Genomic DNA, 15,047 nt, shown 5'->3' on the forward strand with positions numbered 1-15,047 from the left:
TTGTTTGGGACTGCATCTGCACAGTGTCTAGGAGAGTGCTCGCCATATGGTATACACTCAGTAATTATTTTCTGAATGAAATAAAGAATGAAATGGTTCACAGAAGCATAAATGTTAGTATATATATCAGTCATGCCTTTAGTTCTCTTCCAGAACATGGAAAGAAGGCCCACAGCCACCCATGGGTGTTGACCACCCATTTGCCTCCCAAATCTCCCTGGAATTAACCTCTAGAGTCATCAATGACGAGTCAAGGCCACCATGTATGCGTCTGACAGGAAGAAACTTTCTGTCCTGTCTGCACTCAGCATGGCTGGGATCACCCACTCGCACAGTTGCTGTGAATGAACCTCCTGGTGGGGGCCCACATCTGGGCACCCGGCAGATAAAGTAGGTGGTGAGGAATCGGAGAACTGGTGCATCAGGAGAGAACAGGTCCCAGTGTGAGGAAATGGAGCAATGCTGCTCATTAGCCACTGTTCTTTTATTCATGTAGCACTGAAGGGAGTGCAGCTATCAAAGGAGAGAATCTCATTAGTGTGAAGCGAGCGCTTTAGGTGCAGAACTCAGGAGGATGTGCCCAAACATCACCCTAGAAGTAAAACCAGAAGGGAGACGGTACTTTGGCTGATGTCTCACAGCTAAGGGAGTAAACTGATTTCTGGATGTCTTCATTAGCAGCGTTTGTGTTTACCAAAAAACATGTGTAACAGCTGACAGAGACTTTTACCTCATAAATTGTGGGCTGACAGATCTCCTGGGTCCATGTCCCACTGGGACACTTCTCCGCTTGCACACATTTGTCCTGGCACCAGCCACACTGCACAAAGGGTGGGGCGGAGAGACACTGACTGCAGGACTGAAAGTGACCACAGCCCAAGCCATTCAGTGGGATCTTGGTTATCTGTGAAGGAGAGTGACAGAAAGAACTTCCAGAGGGTTTTAAAAAAATGTGTTTGGTTTCTTTAAGTGAAAACTAAACACAAAAAACATACAGGTAAATATTATTTTATGGAGTCTACTGTAGATAGCACCTACGCATACAAATCATGCAGTAATGATTAAATAATTAAAATTCAAAACATCAAATGCCTTCCTTCCCTCTACTATTAGAATGTGTGTGATTAAAGTTAGCATGACTATTCAGCGAACACAAGAATTGTCACTGCAGTGCTAGAGGTCCTATTAGTAGGACATTTTGCCCTGCCTGAGATGAATTTGAAATAACAGGGGAGTATAATTTAAGCTGCTGAAAACTACAGTCAAACCCCTGGGAAATTCTAAGTAAGCTTATATATCATTCTGGCATAAAGATGCACCTTCTTCTCTCAGAAAAGGGATTAATAGCTGGAGTCAGATTCCAATGCACAATTTCCAGGACTTATCTGCCTGTACCAGCATTCTGCCCTTAGATCTATAGTTCTCATTCCTTGTGCTTGTTTTTCTCATTGAGAAATATAAGACAAAAGGAGAAGTGTACATTAGGGAGGAGGACTTCCCCTAGGTCCAACCTTCCTTGAATAAAAATTTAACTTGATTTCAAAAGATTGCTGGGAATACTCAAGAAAGAACTTGACGGAGAAGGGGTGGGTCCAAGATGAAGAAAGAAGTTTTAAAGGACCACATAACACCGCCTATAAATGCCCACTTGAGAAGAACCATAGCCATAGAAACTCGCTCTGGGAATAGGGCTTACTTTCTTCCCAGTGACAACCAGAGTGTAGCCGTTTTGGTTTAATGGGTTCTCCACAATCGCTTCTAGAGACACAGGATGGGAATCCAGGCGAAAATTCACGTGAGGGGTTGACAATCCCGATCGAGAGACCACAACCTGAGCAAGACAAAAGAAAACACCTTTATTATAACAAGCTCAGTTTAAATGTAAGTGGAAAATGTGGACGATGATGATAATAGCAGATGAGGAGAGCTCCTAAGTCCCAGAACTAAAGACCCAACAGTTCATCTCATTGTAAATCAATATGATGTGTTCTCATCTCCTGCCCTGAACACAATTTATCTGAGCCTCCCAGACTGACTTTTGCCTATGATCTTTTAAAGGTTTCTAGGGAAGAATATCCTCCAATCAATCAGCTAGCACATACAGACAAATCCTCACAATTGTATTGGGAACTGGAGGAGCCAAAACTCTACCTAAAACAGACAACACTGCTTATGCTACAAGGATTCTGGATTATTTTTTAAATCTATCCCTGACCCTCCCCATAGGGCAGTATCCCTGGACGTAATGGAAAGAATGGTAAACAGGGAGTCTGGAAAGCTGGGTCCATTTCCAGTTTTGCTACTCTTAGCCCATATTTAAATATCCTTTGAGATCAAAAAAGGTCCCCAGCTACTTTGAAATGATGTGCTGTATTTTTTATAAACCACTGTCCCACGCTCTGTTATTGCTCAAATTATAAATAAAGTTCTGCTTCCTGGCATAACTTCATAATAAAGCCTGATGGTTTTAACATTGCTTTGAAAATGAGGTTTGGTGCCTGGTGTAATTCTTGCTTTCAGGTATTTCTAATTTGAGATGGTTTCCAGCTATATAATTTCCATTCTGCCCTGTTCCTAGAACCCAGGAATACAAAGTCCAGAGATTGTGATCAACAACAATTGGGATAAATCAGGGTGATTATATTAGCCAAATACTCATAGACTCACTTAGGAGCCCTCAGAAAGATGTTCACTCCTCGGGAGCCATAGGCTGCACCCACAAGCCAGTGAAGGAGGCAGAGCACTAGCCTGGGGTTAAAACCCACTTTGTGAAGTTGCCGGCCAACCCTAACAGCCTTTGGCTTTGCACTGAAAGTGCCTTTCCTTGCTGTGGGCATGAAACCACAGAACAGACATCTGTGAGATTAGGATTAGTTAAATGACTATTCCTGCTACCTCAGCTTTCTCACCTATAAAATGGGAATGAAAATTATTCACAGGATTAATTAACTGCTAAATACTCTTATGGCAAAACAAACTCAAAGACAACGCACAAATGTAATACAGGCCTGTAGTAAATTCTTCAGCACAATATAGGAGCCAAATAACTTGAAACAATTTGGGAAGATTTCCAAAGTACCCAATTTGCTTCCACAGAGTAGATTGTTGATAGGGAAAGTAACCAAGCTCACACAGAGCCATAAACGTTAAACATCAGGACATTCTGCCCCAAACACTCAACATTTCAAAACATCTCCATTAAGCAGGCTGACTATATTTGTACAGAAGTTAAATGATAGATCAAAGGTCACTTGGTCAGGATGGGAAAGGATGGAAACTGTTGTTATTCCTAAAGTTTAGGGCCAAATAGGCATTGGTGACCTTTGCAGGCAAAGTGAAGAAAAGCTCAGTTACCAGTCCTACCTCCTGCTGGTGCTGGTTACGAGCAGAATATCAGGATGCCAGATTTCCAAACTGTCAATTTCAGTTATCCAATTTTTGCAATCTTAACTCATTTCTGGGGCTCACCACCTCATGTCTTCCTGCCCACCCCCATTTTTTTTTCATGTGTTGCCAATCACTTCAAACTGCAAAGGTGAAAAAAAAACTCCTCTTGTGTACAAGTCAAAAACAAAACAAAGCAAAACAGCCTCTCTTAATTCCCTGACTGTTCTCCCACCTCACTCTGTGCTTTCCACTTCACTGAAGATTTTTCATCACTCTGAACCTTTCTATGGCTGTTTGCATTTTGTGTCTGTCTCTGGTTTCTTCCATTCTATTCAGACTTGCTACATAACAAACAATCACTAACTAGTGCTTTTCTTTTTTCCCTCCCATCTTCTTGCTCTCTTTATTATCATTTCCTGTACCTATAGTAAGCAACCTTCTTAATTACTAGGTCATCATCTTTGACTTTATCAAATATCTGAAACCCATCCAAATATTCATTTCTCAGAAAGGACTAACCTTTCCCTCTCTTTTAAAGAAGCTCTTTGCACCTCTGGAACTTAACATCTGTTTGATTGATTGACTTGGTGCATTCCCTGTTAAGACATTTTTTTTTGTCCAGAGAGCATCATCTATATGGTATTATAATAAAAGGTAACTGAGCCAGGCATTTTGCTAAAAGCTTTAAATAAATATTTCATTTACTCTTCAAAAAATACTACAGGTAGGTACCATTATTTGCCTTAAAGAAAATATGACGGAGAATTTTTAGCTAGAAAGTACACAAGTCAGGTTCCCAAGGAGCTTTATCTAATGTCAGAACCCATGTGCTTGACCTCTAGGAAACACTGCCTCTTCCAAAACACTTGACTGCTACACTTTTGGAGCACCAGAGTAAATACTAATAAAAAGCTTCAACTCTGAGCTCCCAAAAGCCACTCATGAGTCAAAGCCTTAAAACAGATTTCACAATATATTTGCCTTGCCAAATACTCCTTGTTTCAGTAATCTTGGCGCACAAGTTAAGTGTGCCTATAGAGGAAGCCTCAGCATCTAAATAGTTTTGCTGCCACAGAGGAAATGTTACTACTTTTGATTAAGAGCTAGGAGGAGTGTTGCTTGGTATAGCAAATGAGAGGAACAAGAAAAGACAGGAAGGCTGTGTGGAAAAGTGAGAGGACTGGATTTTGAGCAGAGATAGTCCCACAGATGCAAATACCTTTTTAGTTGATCATTAGCCCTTTCTCTGCAGGGATACTATAAAATGCCAAGAATGCGGTTCTACCCTTAGTTCCTCACATTCTCTTATTCTAAATAATTGAATAAGCACTTTAACCCTCAAATCCCCCTGAAGCAATACTGGCAAGAAATTAGGAGTTCCTTATGGTTATCAAGGAGATCTTTCTAGGGACAGAACCGAATTTAGCATCTAAATTGAATTCTTATGAGAAATCACCTGGTAATCTTTGAACAATTAGTATGAAATAGAAGACTGGCAAATATCTTTTGAGTTTCTACTTTGTTAATGACTAATCTTTGGTATTTAGGTCTCAAAACGTTTTTGTGGTGGGGAGGGAAGAGTCAAGTAAATTATCTGTGAGAGGACATGGGGAAGAAATACATACACAAATAAAATCTTTGTGGCTACACACCAAAAGTCCCACCACTTCACACACAGAATTTTATTTTTAATTAAACTGCCTTCAAATTTAATTTTCTTTAAGAATGATGAGTAAAATTTAATGTAAATTATTTGCATGTGGCTTTCTGTCTACTCCTTCAAATGCTTTTTTTAAAACCTTGGACAATTCAGTGGTTTTTAGTATATTCACCGAGTTGTACAACCATCACCAAAATCATTTTTAGAACATTTTCATCACCCCAAAAAGAAACCCCATACCCATTAGAAGTCAGTCCCCACTTCCACCCAATATCCCCTAATCCTATGCAATTACGAATCTGCTTTGTGTCCCTATAGATCTTCCTATTCTGGATATTTCCTATAAATGAACTCATACAATAGGTGGTTTTTTGTGACCGGCTCCTTTCATTTAACATGTTTTTATGATTCATCCACGTTGGAGCTTGCATCACTACTTCAATCCTTTTTATTGCCAAATATTTCACTATATAGATATACCATATTAGTTATTTCTAATTTCAGCTATTGTGAATAATGCTGCTATAAACATTTGTGTACAGGTTTTTGTGTGGACATATTTTCATTTCTCTTAGGTATCTATCTAGGAGTGGAATCATTGGGTCATATGGTAACTCTATGTTTGACATTTTGAGGAACTACCAGATTGTTTTCCAAAATGGCTGCACCATTTTACATTCCCATTACCCCAGCAACGTACGAGGGTTCCAAATTCTCCACATCCTTGCCAACACTTATAGTTTTCCACTTTAAAAAAATTCTAGCCATCCTAGTAGGTGCGAAGTGGTCCCTCATTGTGGTTTTGGTTTGCTTTTCCCTGCTGTGCCGGTTTGTATATTTATGTCCCCCAGAAAAAGCCATATTCTTTAATGCATTCTTGTGGGGGCAGAAGTATTAGTGTGAATTGCATTGGAACCTATTGTTTCAGTGTCCATGGAGACGTGACCCATCCAGCTGTAGGTGATAACGCTGTTTGGATGATTTCCATGGAGGTGTGGCCCCACCCATTCAGCATGGGCCTTGTTTAGTTTACTGGAGCACTATATAAAGTCAGACAGAAGGAGCTCATAGTGAGCTGGAGCTGAGACAGACATTTTGAAGATGGCTGTTGGAAGCTGATGCAAACATTTTGGAGATTGTCATTTTGAAATGCAACCTAGGAGCAAGCAGACGCCAGCCACGTGCCTTCCCAGCTAACAGAGGTTTTCCGGATGCCAATGGCCTTTCTCCAGTGAAGGTATCCTTTGTTGATGGACACTTTATGGCCTTAAGACTGTAACCCTGTAACCAAATAAACCCCCTTTTATAAAAGCCAATCCATTTCTGGTGTTTTGCATTCCAGCAGCATTAGCAAACTGGAACACCTGCCAAATGCTTTCTTAAATCAAGTAAAAGGAAGCTTTATTTCAGGAGGTTCACAGTCTTTCCTCCAGTCCTCCTGCCTGAGACTGAGTACTGGGGCATCGCCTGCTCCATCTCCCAGCCAGCTCTCTGAAGAAAATTCCCTCAGGCTCAGATGGGACTTTTGTAAGAGTCTGAGAGAGGCTGGAAGAGGTCAGAGGGGTACAAGGAACAAAAGTGGATTCTCACTAGGAGAAGATTCAGAGTGGAAGATGAAGCACACTCGCCAGGGGCCTGTGCTTGGCAGAGGAGGGGAAGGGATGGAAGCTCGCCACACAGAAGGCTGCAAAGCCGAGGAGGTGGAGGTGATGAGGGGGCAGTATGGCTGGGTTGGAATACTGTGGGTGAGAGTGGACGTTCTCTTGAAGGAAGGGAAGGAGCCCCTGGAAGTTACAGGGTGCTCTAGAGGAAGACAGGTCAAGGGGTTTAATCAGAGTTGTTGTCATCTAAGAATGTTTTATATCCTTTAATATTCTTTGAGAGACATGATCAACCAATGGAATTCCTGTTTGCATTGCGCTTCTTTGAACGAGGCACTGCTCTGTGACTCAACACAATGATATGAGCTGTGTGTATAATGCTCACCGTGGCCCTCAAGACAGACTTCTAGAAAATATTTAACACAGTCCTTTTTCATATGGTTATCCTGGGATCAAAAAGCACATTAAACCTCGTAAATGGTTCAGTCATACAGAAATGTAGATGAAGGTGTAGCCAACATCAAATTGACTGTTTTTGAAGATCAAAGTTAATTTTCCTCCTATAAGAACCAAAAATACACAGTCCTATTTCTACGCAAATAAAACTGATCGGGAGTTTTTATTTCATCTAGATTGGTAAGTTAAGAAAAATAGAGGATTTTTATTAAGGAATAAGGAATACTTCATTCTGAATTGAAAATGATGCAAATTACTGGAATTTGAGGCCCAAAGAGAAAATTGTGAATGAAGATGATGCACTATTAATAAACAGAAGGGTTATGACTGGATGTGACCCTAGGGATCCAGGGAGCACGTATGCATTCCCTGTTGCTCCCAGCGTCTGGCACACAGTAGGTCCTCAAGCCTATCTCTTGCCAAGACATAAATGAACCGTGAAATAAGCAGCTCACTGAAGCCTTGATGCAGAGATGGTCTTTTCAAATGTTTCAGAATTTAGATTAACCTTTAGGAGTTTGAACTGCATTTTCAAGATACGGCTTCTGATGTCTCTTGCTTCTTGCCTGTTTAGGTTTACTATCTTCAGTACATGAGAGAAATTGGTCTTTGATTAGAGAGAAATCAGAATAAGAAGGGGAAAGTTGTTTCAATCAATGTAAACATCTAGTTTTCTAAAATAGAAAAAAAAGAAACATGAGAATAAGTAGAAATTGTTAATTGTTACTGTAAGCGCAGAACTAAAAGTGGTAAGACATAGTACCAGGGGGTAAAAGTTGAATTAAACAAAGCTTTCCTCTGTAATTTCCAACACTTTTTGGTAAATGGGCGTGAATGCTTCTACTCTGACTTGACATGGCCAAGGCCAGGTAAATCCAGATGTAAATCAGTTTTCCTCACTGCTAAAATATTGATGATTGTGATGTGTTTCATATTTTTGAAATGAGAAGACAACGTTCAACACCAGGTTGAGCCTCAAAAAAGAAAAAAAAATCAAATATCTAAAAACCAAAGAGGCTAGTAAATCTAAAAAAAAAAAAAAAATCTATACTTTCAAATCAATAGTCTATGTACATGAAGTGGGCTTAATTTTTAAGTTATGGGAATACTGAAAATATTATTTATAATAGATTTTTTTGCACAAAAGAAATTTCAACAAACATAAGCATCTTTTCTTCTAAGGAAATAGACCAAGGCTGCCATTCATTAGGAATTTAACTAAATCAGTGATGCACACATTAAAAAAGAAAAGGTAGATGCTATTTTTATCCAAGCATTTTATAAAGGAGATGGGTAAGTCAGCAATCCTTAAAGAGAAATGTTGGCGGAGTTCAAGCTCCATTCAGCTGTGTCTCTGCCTGGCACCTGGAATATTAATGAACTGATGATCTGTGTCAGCATACTCTAAAACAGCAGGAATCCCAAATGTATTCATGCCACAGGTTTCCCACACAAAGCACTGACATGCCACGTTGGTGGCACAGAAACTCAAGGCGGTTGAAGATAGGAGGAGGTCCACAGATGAACTGATTCTTCTCACTGGAAGTACGTAATTATTCTCAAGTTCACTGATTACTGATATAATCCTCTTAAGTAATGGTCATGAGTAATGGTGATCAGAGCAAAGGATATCATTTTAGGTGATCTTTGCCTACTTAGATTTTCTGCTTAGGCCCCATCTAGTTCAGCTGAGAAGAAGAAGAGAAAAGTTGGGCTAATGCATGGTAACAGCAACAAAGAACTGGGGAGAGAGGCGAGAGGGGCTGGGGGAAGAGCAAGGATGATACCAAAGAGCCTAATGGCAGCGGTGACAGTGCCCAGGCAGCAGCCACTGCCAGCAGACACAGTGCGGCGCACCTAGTAGCTGCCCAATGGGTGTCTGCAGAGCTGAACTTGAAATAAGTCTTCAAAGGACCTCCCCACCCCCAACCCCATCCTTGATCCACTCACTCTCCCTGGCTTGACAGTCATGCACAAATATTTTAATAGCAATGCTTTGCATTTAGAGATTAAAGGTCTTATACAAGTGCTGTAAAAAAAAAATCAAGCAAGCATTGTTTTTGGATGTTGATTAAACGCGGAGCTCAGAAGGGGAGATGTTAGCAATCCCCGTGATTAGTCCTGTGATCTTCATAAGAATCCCTCTTCTCTCTCCCACGTAGCTGTGCATGCTGCACTAATGTTCTCCAGCAGTTTCCTACATCACTTCCCCCCAAATTTGTATGGAGGCTCATTCTCACTGTTTACTCCAATTATAATATCTGTAACATTGCTTATCATATTATTTTACTTCACAGCATCCCAAGGGAGTGATCATACAAATAAAAACTATTTTTGAAATCTATGTCTATAATGACATGGCTATGCAGATATAGATAATCAAATATATATATACATCAGTGTAATGAGACATAGCTGTACCTGTATGAGATAGGTTACATAGGTTACATATGTTTAAAAGTTAGAAACATGTCAGAAATGTCTTTTCTGCCATACACATAATATTGTTAGCTAAACAATATAATTCTTTCTAATCAAATAACCACTGTGAAATACCTGATTCACTTTGCACCCAACAGCTGGGGCTGTGGCTTGTGTTCCCAGCCAAAGCTGAACAGAAGCACAATAGGAAAGGCAGAAACAGCTGCAAACTCTTGGGAGAAAAAAATCCGCAAAGCAACTTTGCCTTTAGGCTTCAGTGGAGGAAGGAAGTAAAATCATTTTTCTGTTCCTTTTCATGTATGGCAGCTGTCTTTGTAAATAAGTTATGTCCATTTTATTTTGTAACAGAAACTCCATAGTATTTATTAAAACACAAGTTATAGAATCTTAGGCCTGGCCACAGATCGAGCACTTCAATGCGGTCAAAACATTTACAGAACTTGGTAGGTAGTAACTGCTCTGATGGATTTAGCTGGATGGTCTCCATGTCTTTGCCCCACTCCTTACTCCTCCCCCAACGTTATTATAAACAAACGGGATTTCAGTGATGTTGATTCTATTTGATCCTTCAAATGCTTTAGGTTTATTTATATAAAATTTAACTGAATGTAATTCTTTGAGGCAAGTGTCAGAGAAATAGGTCCTTTGTGGATTCCGTTAGCCCTTTGTTTGTATGTCTCATGTATTATTGTTACCGGGTACATGATTTTCTCTCCCCTGCTAAAATTCTAGTTCCTTAAAGTTAGGTTCTTCGTTACTTTTTCCTTTGCTTCACTCATTTGCCTACTGAAGCAAAGTTGTTGGTCCCCAATACATATCTGATAAATTAAGAGCCACCTGCTTTAAAAAAAATCAGTGACATGGGTACTTGTGATAAAATAAGTACCTGTTTATTTTAATCTTTAAGGTTGTGGATGCACAGGTAATGGACCTAATATAGCCTGTATTATAAAGATGCTGGCAGACAAAGAATAAAACAATTGTTATAGGGTTTATGTTTTAATGAGACTGATGCATGATACATCACTGTATTCTTGAGTGGTGGAATCTGTCACACGGCAGAATGTATTCAGTTTTTTAGAGCAACCTGTTTTAGAATAGGGTTTTATTATAACTTTAGAATCTGCAACTAGACCAGGAACTTTTTTGATGTAAAAAAATGTTAGACCTAACGTGACTGTAGAAAGCTTATTAATATGAAAGTGGATTGGTGAGGTAATAGACAACTTAGAATTGCTCTCTAACTGCTTGATAAATTGCACTTGGAGAGTTATCATTTCTGTGTATACATGTTATATTCTACAATAAAAAAAATATGAAAAAAGTAAAAGAAAGCAAACCTACATAGTGAACACATTACGGAAGCAATAGGTGCTAGTTTCTCTAAGCTCCCTTCACTTAAAAAAAAATTCTATAGAATACCATCAATGTAAATTAAAAACACAGATAAATAAAAAATAATAACTACACATTTTAGAGGGACAGGTAGGTACTCTTGCCCATATTTCAAACACACTGGAGTGCATGTGGGGAGGGAGCTGGGCATCCCACTTCAGATTTATAAGAATTTAAGGATAGAATTAAATCGGCAAGATAGATGAGGTGCTTAAATAAGAATTCTGGGATGGCAGCGAGGTAGGAGAGGCAGAAAGGTGTAGTTAATTGTGAAGCAATGGGAGGAAGGGAGACTAGGGGAGAACATTTAGATAACTGGATCTGTATGATTAGTTTTGAGCTAGGAAGGTTTTATTTACATGTTTTATGACTTTTAAAGAACTCTACCATGTTCACAGCACAAGAAAGGTAGGAGTTACAATTTTTAAAATATGGCAATGAGCAATATCCAAACTGCTACAAAGACAGTGGTAATTAAAAATAAATAGACATATTTTGTAAAAGAAAAAGATATTGAATGTACAGATGGCAAGTCACAGGAAAATATCCTCCTCCTCAAATGGCTTACAGGAAGTCATTGTCAGATTGGGTATTAATTATATCAGAAGATTACGAGGTAAGCATCTTTTAAAATAATCCTTTAGTATGTATAGAAATACAACATATCCAAAGATAGCATTTTCATTCTGCATTACTCATACATCTTCTCATGAACTCATGTTGAAAGTACTACCCAATAACTATTAAAGCAGTTAAACAGATCCAGTGCCAGAAAGAGCATTCTAATTTCTTTCTAAGTGCTAAGATTCTTGTATCTAGGATACACAGTAACTTCAATCAAGTCTGAAATGCGAACTTTCATTGTGTGGAAATGCTGTTGCTATCCATTAAAAGCAATTCTTAGTAAAATCTGGATTTTTTTTTTTTTCCCAAGTACTTGAACCTTGTGTCTGAGCCCATCATTTGCAGAATCAGGAGAGCTGGAGTTACAATGGGATTTTGATGATACTGTTCCTCCCTAACCTTTGCCAATATTTCTCAATGCTGTGAATGTTTCTTCTTATGGAGACGCATGGTTCTCACAATAGCGCTCCTTTGATCTGTGCTTCCCTTGAAATAGGAAAACATCTCCTGGAAGTGCTTGAATTGTTTCATTTTATTTTCCAATCATGTGATAGAAATTATGAATGGAAAGGAAAAAAAAAACTCAAACCATTCCGGACAGGAAAATAAAAGCAACATCATTCAAACTGAAAGTTTCAAGAACTTAACAAAAACAGGGTAAAAAGAGGATGGGGCTTCTCTTGTTTTGCTTTCAGTCTGTGTCTCTAGCTTCTACTGTGATTTTTACTTTACAGTATTTTCAAATGCCTTGTAAAAAAAAACAATTAATTACAAAGCTGATTAGACAGACACAGCCACTCTTCTTTACCTGCATGAAGCGACCCTCTGACGTCCCGAGGTTAGCAATAGTGAGGTCTTCTTTAATGAAGGTGGATATAGATGTTAAGAGGACTTGGTTGAACTGGCCCATGAATAAGTCAACACGCTGCAAAGCTGTGGTAAATTCCGTTCGATATTCATCACTGCGCACTTCACAGCCTGATGAATTTCTCAAAAGTGTCTGGAATAAAATACGGTCATAGAATTAATGTAAGTCCAGATATGAACAAGCTGGTAAGAAACTTTTCACTGTGTCTTTTCAGAGCTTAGAGGGGAATGGTGAGCATAACTGTGCAAATAGCCCCAAATAAGCAGACATATTTCTAGTGACTGAAATGGCTCAGTTTCCAGTAGGCACTGTTGTGTAGAGACTCTAAAAATAGGGACAAATCTCACTATCACAATTTACATGCTGGTTCAATACATGCAAAAGATGGAACTTAGCTGGTGCTATTAGAAGAAAAAAAAACTTTAAATTTCTTGGCTGTTGACACAAAGTTGATGCTTCGAACAGGCAGGTCCAATCAAATGAATTTCAACTGGAATAATAATAAATGTCAGAGTCAAGCTAAAACACACATTTAAAAATGTGTGACTTTATGCTTTTGTGTATAGAGTGGTGGTGGGGAGTGACGGTTGATAAATGATTTGTGGGGTGGCAGCAGAGCTTAGACCCTGGGTCCAGAGCCTGCGTCAAATCCTGGTTCCTAATGCTTACTCTCTTTATGTAATTTGTGTGATCTCTGTATTTATGGAATTAATGTAATCTTTCTGTGGTTCAGCTTCCCCATCTGTAAAATAGAGAGAATTCTAGAAATAGTACCTACCTTATAGAGTCGTTGTAAAGACCAAAAGAGCTAGTTTACATAAATCATTTAGAATAGACCCCAGCATGTAGCGAACCTTAAGTTATTTGTCATTTTTATGGTGCAAGGCTCAAAAAATATAGCAGTTGCACACCAACTGTCTCAGTCATCAGCTTATTGAAAGGCAATTATCAGTCTACTGGGTAATTACCCATCAGTTCAAATCCAAGTTTAAATTTATGTTGTTCATTTTACCGCTCAGACTGCAACATTTCTGTCTCTTTTGCAAGACCACCCATGCCTGGCTGTAAATGTTAGGGTTTCTCCAGGCTCCATCCTAGGGCCGCTACCTGGTTTATGTTTCCCACTCTCCCCAGGTGATGTCAGTCTTTCCTATGAGGTCTATTAGCACTTATTTGACTCACTCATTTGCATTTCCAGCCCACCCTTCTCCTCTGAGCTGACTGCATAAATCAAAATGCCTATGAACTCTGCATTTGAATGTCTCAGGAACCTCGGGCTCAACATGGCCAAAACATAAACCGTAATCTTCCCCATGCCTGATCTTCTCGCCATGCTACGTATCCTAGTGAATGGCTCAACCATTTCTCCAGGTGCACAGGTCAGAAATCTAAGTGTCATCCCTGATTCCTCCCTCTTCCTCAACCCCTAGATACAATTTATCACCAATTCCATCAACCTCACTCTCTGCATATCTCCTGGGTCCATTCAGCTTTTACATCTCCACCACCACAACCTTCATCCAAGTCACCCTCGTCCTTTTTCCTGGACCACTGCAAAGGCTCCCTATTTCCCACACTGCAGTTGGATTTTGTTTTGTTTTGAAAATGCAAATCTGATCATATCACTCTCTGTTTAAAACCTTTAATGTCTCCTCATTGCCCTTAGGATAAAGGACAAAATCTTTAACATGGCCTGTTGGGACCTGCATCATTTGGCCCCTAACCAACTTCTCTAGACTCATCCTGCACCATGTTCTTCCTTGCTCTCTGTGCTCCAACAAGCTGACCTTCTTTAAGTACTCTCAATATGCCATACAGTATCCTCACCACAGGGCCTTTGCACATGCTGTTTCCCCTGCCTGGAATGCTCCCCCCAATTACATTCACCTAGTTAACCCTTACATCTCCTTCAGATTTTAGCTTGTCACCATTTTCTCAAGAGCATGCTATGACCAATATCTAGGTCAAATGCTTTTATTATAGATTCTCATGTCTTTCACCTGTGTGTCATAGCACTCACCACAGCTATAACTTCATATTTGCTTGTGTGATTACTTGATTAATGTGAGACTTGTCAAACATTGTATTGCTAGTAGTAGATTAAATATCACATATAGTAGATATTTAAGAAATATTACATGAATGAATGAACAAGTGAATGAATCCAGTTATGGGTAGATGAGGATGAGTGTGGGGATCCAAACCAATATTACTAAAGCAGTGTTCTCCCCCCCCCCCCCCAGGAATAGGGGTAAATAGTTTATGAAACACAAATCGAATGTCTGGCTCCTCACTGTCCTGATAAAATAATTGGGACTTGGTAAATGTGGGACAGATGACAGGGGGCAAGAGGATGTACAGAGGAAAACTAAGTCTAACTTGGAAAAAAAAAGGAAAAACAGGTTCATTCTTTCACATCATTGAAATGTAACTATAAGTTCAGGAAAATGATTTGAGGATTAGAAATTCTCTCTTATTGTCCTATTGTATTTAAAATAATGAGAAAATTGTCACAGTGTATTTCAAACCAACTTCCTGTCTAAGAAAAACTGAAATAAAAATTCAATTATTCTGTTATTTAATAACCTTACTCCTTAAGGTCAAACTTCTGTCA

General features: G+C 39.2%; 1 protein-coding gene across 2 annotated transcripts in view; it reads right to left on the minus strand.

Moving 5' to 3' along the window:
- Window positions 1-15,047, minus strand: part of MET (MET proto-oncogene, receptor tyrosine kinase) — a 106,367-nt gene that overhangs the window by 41,998 nt on the left and 49,322 nt on the right. For both annotated transcript variants that reach the window (XR_005216979.1, XM_037836324.1), the window contains exons 3-5: window positions 12,374-12,565; window positions 1,697-1,831; window positions 731-904 (exon numbers count right to left, since the gene is read on the minus strand). Coding sequence is in view for 1 of the 2 variants with exons in the window: in XM_037836324.1 (XP_037692252.1) it covers window positions 731-904; window positions 1,697-1,831; window positions 12,374-12,565 (501 nt within the window). In the remaining variant the exon portion in view is untranslated. The remainder of the gene's footprint in view (window positions 1-730; window positions 905-1,696; window positions 1,832-12,373; window positions 12,566-15,047) is intronic.

The sequence above is a fragment of the Choloepus didactylus genome, chromosome 5, assembly GCF_015220235.1.
Source record: "Choloepus didactylus isolate mChoDid1 chromosome 5, mChoDid1.pri, whole genome shotgun sequence".
Taxonomy (NCBI): Eukaryota; Metazoa; Chordata; class Mammalia; order Pilosa; family Megalonychidae; genus Choloepus; species Choloepus didactylus.